The 19,891-nt window shown below is 41.1% G+C and overlaps 1 protein-coding gene across 1 annotated transcript in view; it reads left to right on the forward strand.

The window, feature by feature from the left end:
* The window catches only part of nbeaa (neurobeachin a), a 1,211,357-nt gene that overhangs the window by 529,195 nt on the left and 662,271 nt on the right, over nt 1–19,891 (forward strand). The window contains exon 30 of the mRNA XM_070892347.1: nt 18,928–19,366. Within this exon, the coding sequence (XP_070748448.1) occupies nt 18,928–19,366 (439 nt within the window). The remainder of the gene's footprint in view (nt 1–18,927; nt 19,367–19,891) is intronic.

Consider the following 19,891-nt stretch of genomic DNA (forward strand, 5'->3'; position numbering starts at 1 on the left):
ATAGGTCAAATGGCCACCTTGTGTTGAAATTTTTGAATTCACATCTACATATCAGCATTTTAACAGGGAGTGCTTTAATGTAAGCAGTGCTACTTCTGTTTCAAAATTATGGGTTGGTGAATTTTAATGACTTGCTTTTCCCAAATCAGTTAATTCATATGTTAACATTTCTCCAGTTATTGTTTTAAAATTAGTCTTATTTGAAGAGCTTTATTTTGTATAGAAACTAAGGTATTGTGAAAGCTTTAGAGGATGTTTAGAATTCAGATTGAAAACATAAATATCTCAATTTCTTTACAGGGGATTGTGTTTCTATAATGCAATATAGCTCAGAATTGATACAAATTACACACATTATGAATACCTAAGACAACTGAGTCTCCTGCCAAGAAACTTATGCTGCTAAGAATTAAGTTTAAATGCTCTAATTTCTTAAAAAAAACAGCCAGATGGTGTCAAATTGCATGATATGATATTAGCATACATACAAACAACAACAACCACCACTTGCATTTATATCGTGCGTTTAACGTCGTAAAAAGTCTCAAGGTGCTTGGTGAAAATCAATTCATTTGTATGAAGTTCCTTTGGCTGGTATTTTACATAGGATTCCATAGGATATATGGCACAGAAACAGGCCATTCGTCCAACCAGTCCATGCCACATAAGAACATAAGAACTAGGAGCAGGAGTAGGCCATTTGACTCCTCGAGCCTGCTCCACCATTTAATAAGATCATGGCTGATCTGATCCTGGACTCAGCTCTACTTCCCTACCCGCTCCCCATAACCCTTTATTCCCTTATCGCTCAAAAATCTGTCTCTCTCCGCCTTAAATATATTCAATGACCCAGCCTCCACAGCTCTCTGGGGCAGAGAATTCCATAAATTTACAACCTTCTGAGAGAAGAAATTCCTCCTCATCTCAGTTTTAAATGGACGGCCCCTTATTCTGAGACTTTGTCCCCTAGTTTTAGCTTCCCCTATGAGTGGAAATATCCTCTCTGCATCCACCTTGTCGAGCCCCCTCATTATATATGTCATGATATTTATTGGCGTTTATGCTTCACTCAAGCCTCCTCCCTTCTTTCCTCATCTACCTCTGTCAGCATAACCCTCTATTCCCTTCTCCCTTATATGCTTATCTAGCCTCCCCTTAAATGCATCTATACTATTTGCCTCAAGAAGTTTCTTCTGAATTTCCTATTTGATTTCTTGGTGACTATCTTATATTGATGATCTCTAGTTATTCTCTTTCTCATAAGTGTAAACAGTCTCTCTCTATCCACTCTATCAAAACCTTTCATAATTTTTAAGACCTCTATTCGGTCACCCGTCAGCCTTTTTTCCAAGAGAAAAGAGACCCAGCTTGTTCATCCTTTCCTGATGTATACCCTCGCATTTCGAGTATCATCCTTGTAAAACATCCCTACACCCTTTCCAATGCCTCTATATCCTTTTTATAATAAGGCGACCTGAACTGTACGCAGTAATCCAAGTGTGGTCTAACCAAGGTTCGATACAAGTTTAGCATAACTTCGCTACTTTTCAATTCTATCTTTCGAGAATTAAACCCTAGTGCTTGGTTTGCTTTTTTTTAATGGCCTTCTTAACCTGTGTTGCTACTTTTCGTGATTTTTATTTTTGTACTCCGAGATCCTTTTTGTCCTCTACTCCACCCAGATTCGCACTAATAAATGACCTCCCTATTCTTCCGACCAAAATGTAATACCTCACATGCAAGTTTATTAAGTTCTTCCTGTAATTTTTAAGACCTCTATTAGGTCACCAGTCAGCCTTTTTTCCAAAAGAAAAGATACCCAGCTTGTTCATCCTTTCCTGATATGTATACCCTCGCATTTCTGGTATCATCCATGTAAATCTTCCCTGCTACTTGTCCCCTGACTCCACATTCTCTGACCTTATTCATTAGTCTATTATGTGCTAAATTACATCTACTGCAATACCCTTGTCTATTCTCGCTGTTACCTCTTCAAAAAATTCAATGAAGTTGGCCAAGCCAGATTATCCCTTTTGAAATCCATACTGAATATTCATAATTTTTCCTGGCCTCTGTTGAACACCATTTAAATGTTTCCCATTACTGCTCTACGTCATTGTTAGCCAATATTGTTCATTTTATTTTCCCAAGTTCTATCCTCAGCCCCTCAAAATCCGCTTTTCTCAAATCTATTACCCTGGTTTATTGCGTAGATGTTCCCCTACTTTTACTTCTCTTATCTGCTCTGGTTCATTCTCCATTACTAGATCCAATAGTGAATCCTTCCTTGGCCATTTTACATATTGGATTAGAAAGGAGTCCTGTATGCATTGTAGGAACTCCATTCCCTTATCCCCTTTACCTACCTCTTCTGTTCATTTAATAGCAGGGTAGTTAAAATCCCCCATGCTTATTATTCTACGTTTCTTACTCTTTTTCCTCATTTGTTTTGGCTAAGGTAAGCCTAATTAAAAAATGAATAAAGATAATAATTTCATCCCCAGAGCTGGCAGCAGATCTTTTCATGTATGTTTCCTTAATGTGTCACTAATGGTGACTATGAAACTACTGGATTGTCGCAAAAACCCATCTGGTTCACTAATGTCCTTCAGTGAAGGAAATCTGCCATCCTTACCTGGTCTGGCCGAAATGTGACTCCAGACCCACAGCGATGTGGTTGACTCTTAACTGTCATCTGAAATGGCCTAGCATGCCACTCAGTTGTAACAAACCTCTACAAGAAACAATAATAAGAATAAAACCGATGGACTACCCAGCATCGACCTTGGCACCGACTTAGGACACGACAATGGCAGTCAACCCAGTCGACCCTGCAAAGTCCTCCTCACCAACATCTGGGGACGTGCCAAAATTAGGAGAACTGTCCCACAGACCAGTCAAACAGCCTGACATAGTCATTCTCACAGAATCACACCTTTCAGCCAATGTCGCAGATTCCTCCATCACCATCCCTGGGTATTTCCTGTCCCACTGGCAGGACAGACCCAACCGAGGTAGTGGCACAGTGGTATACAGTCGGGAGGGAGTGGGCCTGGGAGTTCCCAACATTGACTCCAGATCCCATGAAGTCTCATGGCTTCAGGTCAAGTATGGGCAACGAAAGCTCCTGCTGATTACCACCTACTGCCCTCCCTCAGCTGATGAATCCATCTTCCTCCATGTTGTACACCATTTGGAAGAAGCACTGAGGGTAGCAAGGACACAGAATGTATTCTGGATAAGGTACTTCAATGCTCATCACCAAGAGTGGCTCGGTAGCACCACTACTGACTGAGCTGGCCGAGTCTTGAAGTATAGCTGCCAGACTAGGCCTGCAGCAGGTGGTAAGAGAACCAACACGAGGGAAAAACCTATGTGACCTCGTCCTCACTAATCTACCTGTCACAGATGCATCTGTCCATGACAGCATTGGTAGCAGTGATCATCACACAGTCACTATGGTGACGAAGTCCCATTTTCATAGAAACATAGAAAATAGGTGCAGGAGCAGGCCATTCGGCCCTTCGAGCCTGTACCGCCATTCATTATGATCATGCAACCTCAGTACCCCACCCCTGCCCTCTCTCCATACCCGCTGATCCCTTTAGCTATAAGGGCCACATTTAACTCCCTTTTGAATATGTCCAACAAACTGGACTCAACAATTTTCTGTGGCAGAGAATTCCACAGGTTCACAACTCTCTGGGTGAAGAAGTTTCTCCACATCTCGGTCCTATAAGGCTTACCCCTTATCTTTAGACTGTGAACTCTGGTTCTGGACTTCCCCAACATCGGGAACATTCTGCATGCATCTAACATGTCCAGTCCCGTCAGAATTTTATAAGTTTCGATGAGATTCCCTCTCATTCTTCTAAATTCCAGTGAGTATAAGCCTAGCCGATCCAGTCTTTCCTCATAAGTCAGTCCTGCCATCCCGGGAATCAGTCTGGTGAACCTTCGCTGCACTCCCTCAATAGCAAGCACGTCCTTCCTCAGATTAGGAGACCAAAATTGCACACAATACTCAAGGTGTGGTCTCACCAAGGTCCTGTACAACTGCAGTAAGACTTCCCTGTTCCTATACTCAAATCCCTTCGCTATGAAGGCCAGCATGCCATTTGCTTTCTTTTCTGCCAACTGTACCTGCATGCCTACCTTCAATGACTGGTGTACCATGACACCCAGGTCTCTTTGCACCTCCCCTTTTACTAATCTGTCACCATATAATAATCTGTCACCAGATAATTATCTGTCTTCCTGTTTTTGCCACCAAAGTGGATAACTTCACATTTATCCACATTATACTGCATCTGCCATGCATTTGCCCATTCACCCCCTAACCTGTCCACGTCCCCCTGCAGCCTCTTAGCATCCTCCTCGCAGCTTGCACTGCCACTCACCTTAGTGTCATCTGCAAACTTGGAGATATTACCTTCAATTCCTTTGTCTAAATCATTAATGTATATTGTAAATAGCTGTGGTTCCAGCACTGAACCCTGCGGCACCCCACTAGTCACTGCCTGCCATTCTGAAAAGGATCTGTTTATCCCGATTCTCTGCTTCCTGTCTGCCAACCAATTCTCTATCCACATCAGTACATTACCCCCAATACCATGTGCTTTAATTTTGCGCAACAATCTCTTGTGTGGGATCTTGTCAAAAGCCTTTTGAAAGTCCAAATATACCACATCCACTGGTTCTCTCTTGTCCACTCTACAAGTTACATCCTCAAAAAACTCTAGAAGATTTGTCAAGCATGATTTCCCTTTCATAAATCCATGCTGACTTGGACCGATCCTGTCACTGCTTTCCAAATGCGCTGCTATTACATCTTTAATAATTGATTCCAGCATTTTCCCACCACTGATGTCAGGCTAACCGGTCTATAATTCCCTGTTTTCTCTCTCTCCCTCCTTTTTTAAAAAGTGGGGTTACATTAGCTACCCTCCAATCCATAGGAACTGAACCAGAGCACATGGAATATTGGAAAATGACCACCAATGCATCTACTATTTCTAGGGCCACTTCATTAATTACTTTGGGATGCAGACGATCAGGCCCTGGGGATTTGTCGGCCTTCAGTCCCTTCAATTTCCCTAACACCATTTCCTGACTGATAAGGATTTCCCGCAGTCCCCCCCTTCTCGCTAGACCCTCTGTCCCCTAATATTTTCGTGAGGTTATTTGTGTCTTCCTTTGTGAAAACAGAACCAAAATATTTGTTCTGTTGGTCTGCCATTTCCTTGTTCCCCATTATGAATTCACCTGATTCTGACTGCAAGGGACCTACATTAGTCTTCACTAATCTTTTTCTCTTCACATATCTGTAGAAGCTTTTGCAGTCAGTTTTTATGTTTCCTGCAAGCTTACTCTCATACTCTATTTTCCCCCTCCTAATTAAACCCTTAGTCCTCCTCTGCTGAATTCTAAATTTCTCCCAGTCCTCAGGTTTGCTGCTTTTTCTGGCCAATTTATATGCCTCTTCCTTGGATTTAACACTTTCCCTGAATTCCCTCGTTAGTCACAGTTGAGCCACCTTCCCTTTTTTATTCTTACGCCACACAGGGATGTACAATTGTTGTAGTTAATCCATGTGATCTTTAAATGTCTGCCATTGCCTATCCACCGTCAACCCTTTAAATATCATTCTCCAGTCTATCCTAGTCAATTCACGTTTCATACTGTTGAAGTTTCCTTTCTTTAAGTTCAGGACCATAGTCTCTGAATTAATTGTGTCACTCTCCATCTACCATATTATGGTCACTCTTCCCCAAGGGGCCCCGCACGACCAGATTGCTAATTAGTCCTCTCTCGTTACATAAGACCCAGTCTAGGATGGCATGCCCTCTAGTTGGTTCCTCGACATATTGGTCCAGAAAACCATCCCTGATACACTCCAGGAACAACTCCTCCACAGTATTGCTACCAGTTTGGTTAGCCCAATCAATATGTAGATTAAAGTCACTCATGATAACTGCTGTATCCTTATTGCACACGTCCCTAATTTCCTGTTTGATGCCATCCCCAACTTCCCTACTACTGTTTGATGGTCTGTACACAACACCCACTAACGTTTTCTGCCCTTTGGTGTTTCGCAGCTCTACCCATACAGATTCCACATCATCCACGCTAATGTCCTTCCTTGCTATTGCGTTAATCTCCTCTTTAACCAATAATGCTACCCCACCTCCTTTTCCTTCCTGTCTGTCCTTCCTGAATATTGAATACCCCTGGATGTTGAGTTCCCAGCCTTCGTTACTCTGGAGCCATGTCTCCGTAATCCCAATTACATCATATCCGTTAACAGCTATCTGTGCAGTCAATTCATCCACCTTATTACGAATGCTCCTCGCATTGAGACTCAGAGCCTTCAGGCTTGTTTTTTTAACACTCTTTGAACATTTTGAATTATGTTGTAATGTGGCCCTTTTTGATTTTTGCCCTTGATTTCTCTGCCCTCCAGTCTTGCTTTTCTCCTTCCTACCTTTTGCTTCTGCCCCCTTGTTACTTTCCTCTGTCTCCCTGCAAAAATTCCCATCCCCCTGCCATTTTATTTTAAACCCTCCCCAACAGCACTAGCAAACACTCCACCGAGGACATTGGTTCCAGTCCTGCCCAGGTGCAGACCGTACGGTTTGTACTGGCCCCACCACCCCCAGAACAGGTTCCAATGTCCCAGGAATTTGAATCCCTCCCTCTTGCACCAGTCCTCAAGCCACGTATTCATCTGAGCTATCCTGCAATTCTTACTCTGACTAACGCATGGCACTGGTTGCAATCCTGAGATTACTACCTTTCGGGTGCTACTTTTTAATTTAACTCCGAGCTCCCTAAATTCAGCTTGTTAGGACCTCATCCCATTTTTTACCTATATTGTTGGTACCTATATGTACCACGACAGCTGGCTGTTCACCCTCCCCCTCCAGAATGCGCTGCAGCCGCTCCGAGACATCCTTGACCCTTGCACCAGGGAGACAACATACCATCCTGGAGTCTCGTTTGCGGCTGCAAAAATGCCTATCTATTCCCCTTACAATAGAATCCCCTATCACAATAGCTCTCCCACTCTTTTTCCTGCCCTCCTGTGCAGCAGAGCCACCCCTGGTGCCCTGGACTTGGCTGCTGCTGTCCTCCCCTGATGAGTCATCTTCCCCAACAATACCCAAGGCGGTGTATCTGTTTTGGAGTAAGATGACTGCAGGGGACCTCTGCACTACCTTCCTTCCACTGCTCTTCCTGTTGGTCACCCATTCCCTATGTGCCGGTGTAACCTTTACCTGCGGTGTGACCAACTCCCTAAACGTGCTATTCACGACATCCTCAGCATCGCGGATGCTCCAGAGTGAGTCCATGCCAGCTCCAGTGCCGCAATGCGGTCTGTCAGGAGCTGCAGCTGGATACACTTCCTGCACGTGTAGTTGTCAGGGACACTTGTAGTGTCCCTGATTTCCCCCATAGCACAGGAGGAGCATGACACTGGCCTGGGCTCTCCTGCCATGACTTAACCCTTAGATTAACTTAATTGGTAACAACGCCAAAGGTTTCTTACTGATAAGAAAAAGAAAAAAGATAAAGAAAAGATAAACTATTCACCAATCAACCAGCCAATCACTTACCCTCTTGGCTGTGACATCACACTTCGATTACTTTTTACTTCTTTCTTACTTTTGACCCTGCACCAGCTGCAGCTCGCTGCTCCTCCCCGTACTGCCGCTGACCTGGGACCGTCGCTGGGCCTTTATAGACCGCTGCTTACTCCTCGCTGCTTGTCCCCGAACTGCCTCTGATCTGAGACCGCGCTGGGCCTTTATAGGCTGCTGCTCTTCCCCGAACTGCCGCCGACCTGGGACCGCTGCTGGGCCTTTATCGGCTGCTGCTCTCTCCTCGCTGCTCCTCCCCGAACTGCCGCCGACCTGGGACCGCCGCTGGGCCTTTACAGGCTCCTTGCTGCTCCTCCCCGAACACTGAAGATGCCTTCCATTGTGTTGTGTGGCACTACCACCATTCCAAATGGGATAGATTCAGAACAGATCTAGCAGCTTAAAACTGGGCAGAATTGCATTCCACCAGAGTCTGTAACCTCCTGGCCTGGCATATCCCTCACTCTACCATTATCATCAAGCTTGGGTGACCATCCCTGGTTCAATGAGAAGTGCAGAAGAGCATGCCAGGAGGAGCACCAGGAGTACATAAAAATGAGGTAGCCACCTGGGGCATGTTGCAACACAGGATTACATGCATGCTAAGCAGCGGAAGCAGCTTGCTATAAACAGAGCTAAGCGATCTCACAATCAGCGGATCAGATCAAAGCTCTGCAGTACTGCCACATTCAATTGTGAATGGTGGTGGACAATTAAACAACCAACGGGAGGAGGAGGTTCCATGAATATCCCCATCCTTAATGATGGCGGAGCCCTGCACGCAAGTGCAAAAGACAAGGTTGGAGTGTTTGCAACCATCTTCAGCTAGAAGTGCCAAGTGGATGATCCATATTGGCCTCCTCCTGATGTCCCCACCATCACAGAAGCCAGTGTTCAGACAATTCGATTCACTCCGCATGATATCAAGAAGTGGCTGAATGTATTGGGTGCAGCGAAAGCTATGGGCCCTGACAACATCCCGGCTGTCGTGTTGAAGACTTGTGCTTCAAAACTAGCCACGCCTCTAGCCAAGCTACAACACTGGCATCTACCTGACAATGTGGAAAACTGCTGAGGTATGTCCCGTCTAGAAAAGGCTGGACAAATCCAATCTAGCCAATTACTGCCTTCAGTCTACTCTCCACTGTCAGCAAAGTGATGTAAGGTATCGTCGACAGTGTTATCAAGCCCATCATTAACCTGCTCACCGATGCTCAGTTTGGATTCCGATAGGACTACTCAGCTCCAGACCTCATTACAACCTTGGTCCAAACATGGACAAAAGAGAGAGAGTGACCGGCCTTGACATCAAGGCAGCATTTGACCGAGTGTGGCATCAAGGAGCCCTAGTAAAATTGAAATAAATGGGAAACGGTGTTGAGGGGCGGGGGTTGAGGAAAGCTCACAACTGGCTGGAAGTCATACCTAGCACAAAGGAAGAATGTTATGGTTGTTGGAAGTCAATCATCCTAGCCTCAGGACATCACTGCAGGGGTTCCTCAGGGCAGTGTCCTGGACCCAACCGTCTTCAGCTGCTTCATCAATGACCTTCCCTCCTTCATAAGGCCAGAAGTGGGGATGTTTGCTGATGATTGCACAGTGTTCAGTTTCATTCACAACTCCTCAGAAAATAAAGCAGTCCATGCCCGCATGCAGTGGACAACATTCAGGCTCGGGCTGATAAGTGGCAAGTAACACTCGCGCCACACAAGTGCCAGGCAATGACTATCTCCAACAAGCGAGAATCTAACCACCTCCCCTTGATATTCAGCGGCATTACCATCGCTGAATCCCCCACTATCAACACCCTGGGGGGCCAGAAACTTAACTGGACCAGCTACATAAATACTGTGGCAACAAGAGCAGGTCAGAGGCTGGGTACTCTGCAGTGAGTGTCTCACCTCCTGACTCTCCAAAGCCTTTCCACAATCCACAAGGCAAAAGTCAGGAGTGTGATGGAATACTCTCCACTTGCCAGGATGAGTGCAGCTCCAACAACACTCAAGAAGCTTGACACCATCTAGGACAAAGCACACCACTTGATTGGCACCCCATCCACCACCATCAACATTCACTCCCTCCACCACCGCTGCACCATGGCTGTAGTGTGTACCATCTATAAGATGCACTGCAGCAACTCGCCAAGGCTTGTTTGGTAGCACCTTCCAAACCCGCGACCACTACCATCTAGAAGGACGTGGGCAGCATGGTGCATGGGAACGCCATCACCTGCAAGTTCCCCTCCAAGTTGCACACCATCCTGACATGGAAGTATATCGCTATTGCTGGGTCAGAACCCTGGAACTCCCTCGCTAGCAGATCTGTGGGAGTACGTTCACCACAAGGACCGCAGCAGTTCAAGGTGGTGGCTCACCAACACCTCAAGAGCAATTAGGGATGGGCAATAAATGCTGGCTTTGCCCATATCCCACATCCCACATCCCAGAACGAATAAAGAAAAACTGGTTTAAACATATTGAAAAATAGTATTTATAAAGCAAGACTGCTTAAAATCCAGTCTTTAAGCCAATATATCAGGAAAGATGTTCAACGTAGATACATTCTAAGGATGGAGACGGGATATTTTGGCGCCTCCCGCCTAACGGAAATGAGGTGACAGCACCCCGCTAGTGGTGCGATATGACTTACCGCTCCGTTCCTTCTGACAGTGTGATTGACACTGTATTCCTAAGGGCCTATAATGAGCAGCAGGAGCAGCATACTGTCAGACAGTACACCCTTTTAATATGCAAATTGTAGTCCTATGACATATAGAGAACCCCGATTTCCATTTTAGGACTGAACCTGGGCAGTGTCCATTTGTGCACGTTCCACACAGTTTCAGGTGCCGGTCCAGCTGAAAAGGAGTCCAGAAGGTATGTTTTTTTTTGTGAGGCAGGGAAGAACAGGAGTGTTCCACAAAAATAACCTGGGCCTTTGCTGCACCATCAACCCCCCACACAACTCACCAGAGAATGAACCTCCTCTCTGGGATGTACCTTTTTCCAGGCCCATAGGCTGGCCTAATATTGTGGTGGCCTGGTTGTGTTAGGCTGTGCCGTGACATTATTTTCGACCCACAGCCCATATGTTAACGAGGCGTGGTCCTCAAATGCCTTGGGTCTCCTGTCAGGGCTATCGGACTGCTGGCTGGGACACTCAGCCACCCGAACACTAAGGACGAAAATCTTCCTAGGGATCTGTCAATATTTTATTGAGAGTTTCTCAAAGGTATATTTTTTTAAAGTGAAATAACAATTTGTAGTATGGTGACTTAAAAATTCATTTTACATGAAATGGATGATTTGAATAAAATTTGTTCACAATATTATCATTTTTTTAAATGTCATTTCATATTAAGATTGCTATTTTGTATGACTAGGCAAAATTTTAACAATTTTATGGTCAGTCTTTTCTTGTACGTATTTTTGATTTTCCTTTGGATTGTTGTAGCTGTAGAACATTCCGCATTTTATTTGTGGTGCCTTCGTTTGTTTTGAATATGCATTCGAAAAAGTGGTTCATTTACTGTGTAGCTTACTGTATTGTCAAAGGAAATTGATTTGTAATCATTAAATTTGATTTAATGAGCTTGAACTATTTTGGTCAAGAAATGGGATCCTCAAAGTCTAGATTAGATATATATATCAGAAATCTCTGCCCCTTTTCTGTGTAGTTCTTTCACAATTCTGTTCTGATTATGGGCATGTTATTTCATTTCAAAATAAGCCATCAAAATGGAATGAAAAAAATATGCAGCCAAATGCAAGTGAACGGTTTCACCTGTTCAACCAAAACTGTGCTTGTGAAACTCTGTTTATTTGAAGATCTTGTGTTCCCTGCTTTTGTGTACACTGATGCTGGTTTAATTCACATGTATTATAAAAGAGAGTATCTGCATTTAACGAACTTAACTGGCAGTAAATTGTTGTAGCACACTTCATAAATCATGGCAAAACAAGACTTTTGGGAAGGGTGTAACAAATAAGGCTGTGCTTAACAATTGATGTCACTGACAGAACTGAAGTCCATATTTTTCTATAATTTAGGGGTGATCTCATTAGTTGCTTTGATAAAAGGTATTAAAAAGGCATCTGGCAACTAGCTGACTCAGCTAAGGCCAGAGGTTACTGGATCTGGTAATGTGCTGGCTGTCTTTGCATAGTGACCTGACCTAGTGCTACACAAAACAGATGAGAACTGTTTAAATTTTACAAGCTTAATAACTAAGAGGAGCAGGGATAGTAAAACCGAAGTTTCTGTCCCTATTGCTGTTCCCTTTTAGATTGATGGAGTGAAGTAAATATAAATGCTTGAGCCATTGTTCAAATGTAATTTTGTTATCTAATTGTTACCTCTTAAGATAACTGTGTAAGTATTTAGTTAATCTTTGTTGATACAAGCTATCTTAAGAAAGATGTGCCCCTTATGGAATACAGCTATTCATGTCTAGTTGAAGAAAGTTGGTCATATCATTTTAGTATTTGAAATACGGGCACAGATCCCAACAGATGCTTCCATATTTGTAGAATAATCATAGAGTGGAGTATTTTGCTATAGTCATGAAGCTCAACATATACCAATTTGCCTATTTGTATCTGAAAGCATAATCATTTTTTATTAGGTGAATATTAGGGGTTGTGGGCAGGGGGAATGGTCTGAGCTGCTTCTGATTAAGTATGTACTTTTTAATGACCTGTTTCTTTCCATTTGTAACATCTATCAGACGGTAAAATAGTCAGGGCTAATAAAGGTAAATAATGCATTTCCACTACAGATACCAGTGTGAAACCTTTACACACACGGACAGAGCTCCTTTCCTGGTTAATCATTTAACTATTTAGTACGCTTCTGTGTCCAAAGGAACTAGCTGGGCACCTTTTCTAACTTGATTTAACACAGCAGTGCAGTTACACACTCTACATTGTATCAAATCCAAGTGGTGTGAGACTAACCCCTCCAGGGAGTCATGCACCACCTCTTACTGGGGTCAAATTGGGCCGTGACTCTGGATTTAATACTATAATCTCAGCAAAACCAGTGTGAAGTATAAACCATTCTGCAGCGACGTTGAAGTTCTAATGTAAACACAACCAAAGAAACATATTTTAGAGTGCTGTTAATTAAATTCAAATTTAGACTGTTGTTGCTAATTGCTATCCAGGGACCTATGTTTGAAGTGAGCTTCTGTGGATGTTTGATGAGGACATCATTGGGCTTGGCTATGATGACCCTAATGGTTAAATAACCTGCCAACACAGAATGTCTGAGTTCGCACATAACAAGTGGCATCTTGAACAAGGTATCAAAGGGTGCCTAGCACTCATGTAACCATATCCCATCAGCAGTCAACATATTCAGGAGAAAATTGGCAAAGGTGAACTGTTTTAGTCCCATTTAAATAGAAAGGAACAAAAGGAGTTTATTATTCATTAAGAACACAAATATCAGTATCTCAGGCTCAAATGTTACACTATCGTCTTCCAGTGTTCCTCGTGCATCTGTGTGTCACTATGTAAAGTCTTAATGAAAATTTTAATGAAACTGCATTTTTAAGAACCGGGCAACCAGAGAGAATCCCTGCTTTTCTTTCTATTTGTGACATTTGATGAAAATGTTTATTTCTAATTTAAACTGCAAAGGTTTTGTTTGCTAATTACATTCAGTATAAAGCTGACAAAACAAAATGTTTAAAACTTTATGTCAAGAGTCATCAAGCCATCAAAGTACTTTTTCTGGCAGTAAATCAATTGTTCAAGCTAATTTACCATTTTGTTGTGGCCTCATCATACTTTTAAATGGCTACAGCACAAGCTGGTGCAGGAGGGCGATGGCAGCGAAGAGTGACGTCAGCAAGGTCCAGTTCGGTGATTGGAGCGTGGGCAGATACAGCAGGAGCGGCGAGGTCGGGGCGAAGGAGAGGCGAGAGACTGTAGAGGGATGTGATCGGGGCCCAGGGGAGGCATGAGTTCGGGGCCAGGGGCGCTGGGGCAGCACGAGCCAGCCCACACAGCAATGTGTGTGCGCACTAGGTTCGTGCCGCAGAGCTGGTTTCCAGTCGTCTTGGGTAATCCTTGCCACTGGACCAAGACCTGGCTCTGTCAAGCCTGTGTGGTGGCTGGCGTGCAGCGGCCACCACACGTTAAAAAAAATCCACACACAGGCATCTTCCACCCTTGAGGATGTTCGGGTCCTTCATTCGAAACACCTGTGAACTCATCCTTTTTTGGCGTGGAAGCAAGTCATTCTCGTTTCGAGGGACTGCCTATGATGATGATGATGATGATAAAGTGGCACAAAGCTTCACATTAAATTCTAAACAAGTGCTTCAAATAGTATGACGCAACATAGTACAATAACTAACCGTAACTCATTATATAATACAAATATTGTTTAGAGTTCCAATTTTGTGTTTGTAAAATGTAAATATTTATCATGAAATTGTGAATTTGTCCAACACCCGATTTTAGTTTCTTAAAATAAGTTAATTTTTCCACTGAACTGTTTGTTTTACTTCAAAACACGAGATTCTTCGAAGCGATAGTATTGAAAACACTGGTGGCGTTACAGTATCTGTATTTCAGAACAATTTACTAGACCTGACTGAATATTTCTACATTTCTCATCATTATCTGGTCATAGCAGTAAATGTTTCAATAATTCTGCAGTCTGCAATAAATCTGTCCATTATATTATCTTGCCTAAATCCCCATTTGAATTATATTCAATATGGTACATTGACTGGCTCAGTGGATAGGTGTGCAGAAGGGTATAATACTAAGCCACATAGACGAGGATTGGCCTAATTGTAATCCCATCTTTATGCTATCCTTTTGGCTATCAGATTAGATTAGAGTAGAATCCAAATCTGCTGTGATGCCCTCATGGCAGAACAGTCTGCTGACATGGTCTAGACTCTCACGTGCAGAAGATTCATCAGAAGGACAAATGCCCATATAGCAGTACCTGAGCAGCAATCACTCCTTTCAGAAGAGAGGAAAAAAATTGAACAAGGTCAGAAAACAATAGACATATCAAAATTGAAATGAAATATTAAATGTAATTTTTGAAATGTGTAGAATTTAATTTTGGGGGAAAAAAGTTGATGTGGTATTATAAAAACCCTTATTTAATTCTTATCGTGAGGTTTTAAGAAACAGTGTTATGTGAATAAAACTGGTATTTTACAGATTCTATTTTTTTTTTAAAATCTGATAAATATTATCCAGTATTTTTATTTGTAAAATATGTGTTCGTGAAATGCATTAAAATTGTTATTGCTGAAGTGGAACAGTTGCACATCACACTGGTGTTTTTGTGTGAAACTACAGCGTGGTATGGACACGGGTTTGTGCAGCAAGATCAAAGTAAAATAGACTTGTCACTGCCTTTTTCATAAAATCCTATAGGAAAGTATACAGTAACAAATAAATGTAGAAAAAATCAAACTACTAAAATTGTAAATAACATAATGGCCCTGAAATTCCGGTCGGAGGTTTCTTTCGGATGAACGCCTCCGACCGGCGAATTTTTACGAATTTACCTGGTGGTCCCAGGGGAGCATGGGATTCCGGTGGGGAGGCCTTCTCTTGCCGCGCTGCAAAGCGCGCTCCCGTCCTCGAGGTTCCCACGCAGAAGATGCAGTCACATGTGACTGCTCAACCAATCAGGTACAGTATTCCACAGCATTCATTAATAGCAATGTATCCACGAGTTCTCATTGCTATTAATGAGAAGAAAAAAACAAACACACTAAACACCATAATAAAAAATAAAAAACACACCTCACATAATTAAAATTAATTGAAATTAATGTTAATAAATGTCTTAGAAAAAAGAAAACATTTCCAAATTTTTAAAACGTTTTTTAAATTATGTTTTAAAATAAACAATTTTTAACAAAATCTGTTTTTTAAATTTAATTTTATTATGTTTTTGTATGTTTTAAAACTCTTACGCCTGTAAAAGTAGGCTATGCACCTACCTTTATCAGGCACACGAGTTTTGAGGACATTTGCTGGGCAAGATATGGGTAAATACCGTAATCTTGCCCTTGCAAATGTATTTGCTCCCGAGATACGGAGGGTTCGGAAAAGCATGCGCTGAAAACCGGCTTTTATGATGCCTTCCCAATTCCGTACGGACCCAGGGAGACCGGGATTTCCAGGCAATACTTTATTAAAATTTAGGTTTAGAAAGTTGCAAGAGCTATTCTGTGAAATTAATGTTTAAATTAACTGTCTTTTAAAAATAGAGAATTAAATTGTGACATTCAGGCCTTGTAGCTCATGTTTTGTTCCTCTGTAAATGATTTTGCACTTTTGGTGAAATTGAAACCAATGTTTAGCATACCTATTGTGCAGCATTCCTCAGGGCTTACTCTGACATCCCAACAGAAATTGGGAACTAGCTGTGTGAGAAATTTAGACCTTTTACTCCATAATGTTATGTGTTCTTTTTATAGTTATGCCATGCATCTTGGGACATGTTTCTACTTTAAAAGCAGCATATAAATGCAAGCTGTTTTCTATTTTTTTTTTTTTAAACAGTTTCTTTTTAATGGGAGATGGTAAATAAATGGGTACAAAGTGCTTTCAAGCATAGACTATTTACATTTAAAAAAAAAATAAATAGCACCTTTTAAATAATAGCTGTTGGTACAGTAAAGTCTATGTGATCAGCCTTTTCAAGATTCATTTTTCAGAAAAAATAAACTGGCTCTCATTTAAACTTTCAAATAATACAAAATGTTCACCTTTCAATAGCTTGAGATTACAAACTGCTAAATTACAGTAGTCCACAATTTTAAGAATTAAAAATTATACTTTAAGGACCAGAAGCACAAGAGTGTAAAGGATGTGTTTATATACCTATCTTTCCTAAAATACATTTTTATGTTCAGCCAGAAGGTTTTTGTGTTGAAACACATAATAGCTATTTGAAGAAAATAATCTGATTTTAAGTAGCATTCTTTTAATTCCTGTAGAGTAACATTGAGTACTCTCAAACAACATTTTAAAAAGAGTTGCATGTTGAATCAAATTCACACCCTTTTTGCCTTTAAAATTATTTACAGTTTCTGCCTGCATTTCTTTTCTTTTTTGCTTTTGATCTTTGCAGTTTCTTTTTAATAGGAGTTGGTAAATAAGTGGGTACAAAGTGCTTTATAGCATAGATTGTTAACAGTTTTTAAAGTACATTTAAAATTAAATAACATTGCAGCTTTTAAATAATGGCCTTCGCCATTCCACTTTCTAATATTCTTTATATCAACATTTTTTTTAAAGTATTTTTTAAGGGTCTATGATCCAAACTATTTGCTGCTGATTTATATCACATATAGTAGAAACTGTGAAGATAGGAAAAGCACCTCACTATGTAATGAGCAAAAATTAGTCTTAAAATTATATTTTAAATGTTTACACATTTCATGATGTATTTATATTCATGTAAATGTATCGTGACCAGCACTGAGATGTGATAAATGTATCCACCTATAAGGTTAACCATCACTCATGAATTATCTGGCCTTTTTCAGTGATGATATCCGCACATCCACTTTTTTGATACAACGTGTGTTTTATTTTATAAGTAGTTATCTTGGACATGCTTTCAATTAAGTCTGTGACTACAAACAATGTTCCAGAAAGATGGAACTAAATTGGCAAATAAAGTTCAACACAGATAAATGTGAGGAATTTTGGTAGGAAGAATAGGGCGGTCACTTATGACTTGGAGGGTGCAAGTCTAGGTGGGGTAGACGAACAAAGGGATCTCAGAGTACAGATACACAAATCACTAAAAGTTGCGACACAGGTTAGCAAGGCCATAAAAAAGAAAACCAAGCATTAGGGTTTATTTTTAGCGGTAAATAATTGAAAAGTAGGGAGGTTATGCTAAACCTGTATCGAACCTTGGTTAAACCACATTTGGAGTACTGTGTACAATTCTGGTCGCCTTATTATAAAAAAGATAGCGAAGCACTGGAGAGGGTGCAGAGAACATTTACAAGGATGATACCAGAAATCCGAGGGTATACATATTAGGAAAGGATGAGCAGGCTTGTGTCTCTTTTCTCTGGAAAAAAGACAGCTGATGGGTGGCCTAATAGAGATCTTTAAAAATATAAAAGGTTTTGATAAAATGGATACAGAGATAATGTTTTCACTTGTGAGGAAGAGCATAAATAGAGACCATCAATATAAGATAGTCACTAAGAAATCCAACAGGAAATTCAGAAGAAACTTGTTTACCCAAAGAGTGGTGAGAATGTGGAGCTCACTACCACAGAGTGGTTGAAACGAATAGTATTGATGCATTTAAGGAGAAGCTAGACAAGCATATGAGGGAGAACAGAATAGAGGGTTGTGCTGATAGATTTAGATGAGGAAAGACGGGTGGAGGCTCAAGTGGAACATAAAGGCCGAATGGCCTGTTTGTGTGTTGTATATACTGTGTGTATTCCTCTGTAAATAAATGTTTTTTAAAATATATAATCCAATTTGATTTTATGTGAAATGTAACATTGTTACGCTAATATGCTCTGTTTTTAAAAAATAATACAATTAACAATAAACGTACTAACCATGCCACGTAAATAAGTAATTTATTGCAGTATTTCTACTTGATATATGTATTAATGGTAAACCTGCATTAATTGCGACAAAATGCTAAAAGAACTTTAGCACTCAAAGTAGAATCCTGATCACTGTAATATCAGGTTAAACATTAGCACTCGTCAAATTATAATAATACAGTAATAATTGAAAAAAAAATTTGCTTGCAGTATCCGATTAAAGGAGGACACTATTTTCCCATCATCTATGTGTAGTCTCATCCCAAAAGGAGTGTAAACAAATGCACTGATTTCATTATATTTGGTACTCAAGAATTACAGATGTCTATGCCTGATATTAAAATTGTATAGAACTGAGACAAGGAAATTCTATCCAGAGATTAATGTTGTTTGAATATTTTTGAATCGTTATAGTTTGTCTACTTCTAGTACTAAAGCAAAGCCTGTTTACATATTTTGTTCAACAATGTCAAGTTGAAAACCATATCTGAAAAACACATTTGTATAAGTTAGTATTGCATTTTGTGTGGGTTGTTGGCAGTTGCTTTACGTTGGAGTATCAAAACTGTTGTTATTTTGGGTAAATCTACTTTTTCTTTGAATATCATGTTTAATAATAAAAAAGAGATCTTGTTGGATTGTTAAGTTGAAAACTGCAGTTTTATTAGTCTCCACAGTTTGATAATTGATTATTTTGTCTGTTAATTGCAGAGAACCCTGTTACTTTCCCTGAGAGCAACAAAGAAAAAGAAATTCTAACACCAATTGAAGATATACAAGTTGAAAGCTCTATTCCACATACTGATTCAGGCATTGGAGAGGAGCAAATAGCTGGTCTTATTAATGGCTCTGATTTGGAAACGGGCACAGGGCCAGATGCAATGAGTGAGCTTCTATCTTCCTTGTCCTCCGAAGTAAAGAAATCCGAAGAAAGTTTAGTTGAGAGCCCAATTGAAGTGCTGAAGCCGCCTTCATCTATAACGAGTGTCAGCCAAGGAAAAGGCATGAATGTGAAGGAGATTCTGAAAAGCCTGGTTGCAGCGCCTATGGAGAGTGTAGAATCTGGGCCTGAACCTGTATCATACCCTGATCCTACTGTGAAAAGAGAAGCGCAAGCTATTCTTCCAATGCAGTTTCATTCCTTTGACAGGTGAAGAGCCTTGATGTTGTTTTAATTTATTCACCCACCAGAGTATTTATGAATGTGAGTGATGAGGTGATATTGGTGAGAGGGGGGAGAGGTCTCCAGGGGTTTCAGAGGCAGATTGAACAGCAGCATCACATAGCCCAAGCCTGTCGTCTTCACAGCTCAAAGCCATAATGGGAGGTGGCAGCCTGAAATGAGTTGCCACTGCAAAGTGTATTATTTTTGAAATGCTTTCACACAAATCACTGAGCTCCACATACAACTTTGTTTCATGGTTTAATGTCATCACGAGGCACAAATTGGTGTGTCTAATTGTTTGCCACCTGCCAGTGAAATGAACTGCCAGAAAGACAGAAGGATCTGTTTGTCTGTCAGGCATTCAGGCGATTGAGAGTGACAACATCAAAAATTTCGCTTCAAAGTCTGAAGCTTTGATCGGCCTTTAAGAGACCCCACTCTCTTGTGCTTCTGGTCAACTGAATTTTTCAATTAGTTTTAAATATATTAGGTTCCTACTGCCTCATCTGT

The sequence above is a fragment of the Pristiophorus japonicus genome, chromosome 10, assembly GCF_044704955.1.
Source record: "Pristiophorus japonicus isolate sPriJap1 chromosome 10, sPriJap1.hap1, whole genome shotgun sequence".
Lineage (NCBI taxonomy): Eukaryota > Metazoa > Chordata > Chondrichthyes > Pristiophoridae > Pristiophorus > Pristiophorus japonicus.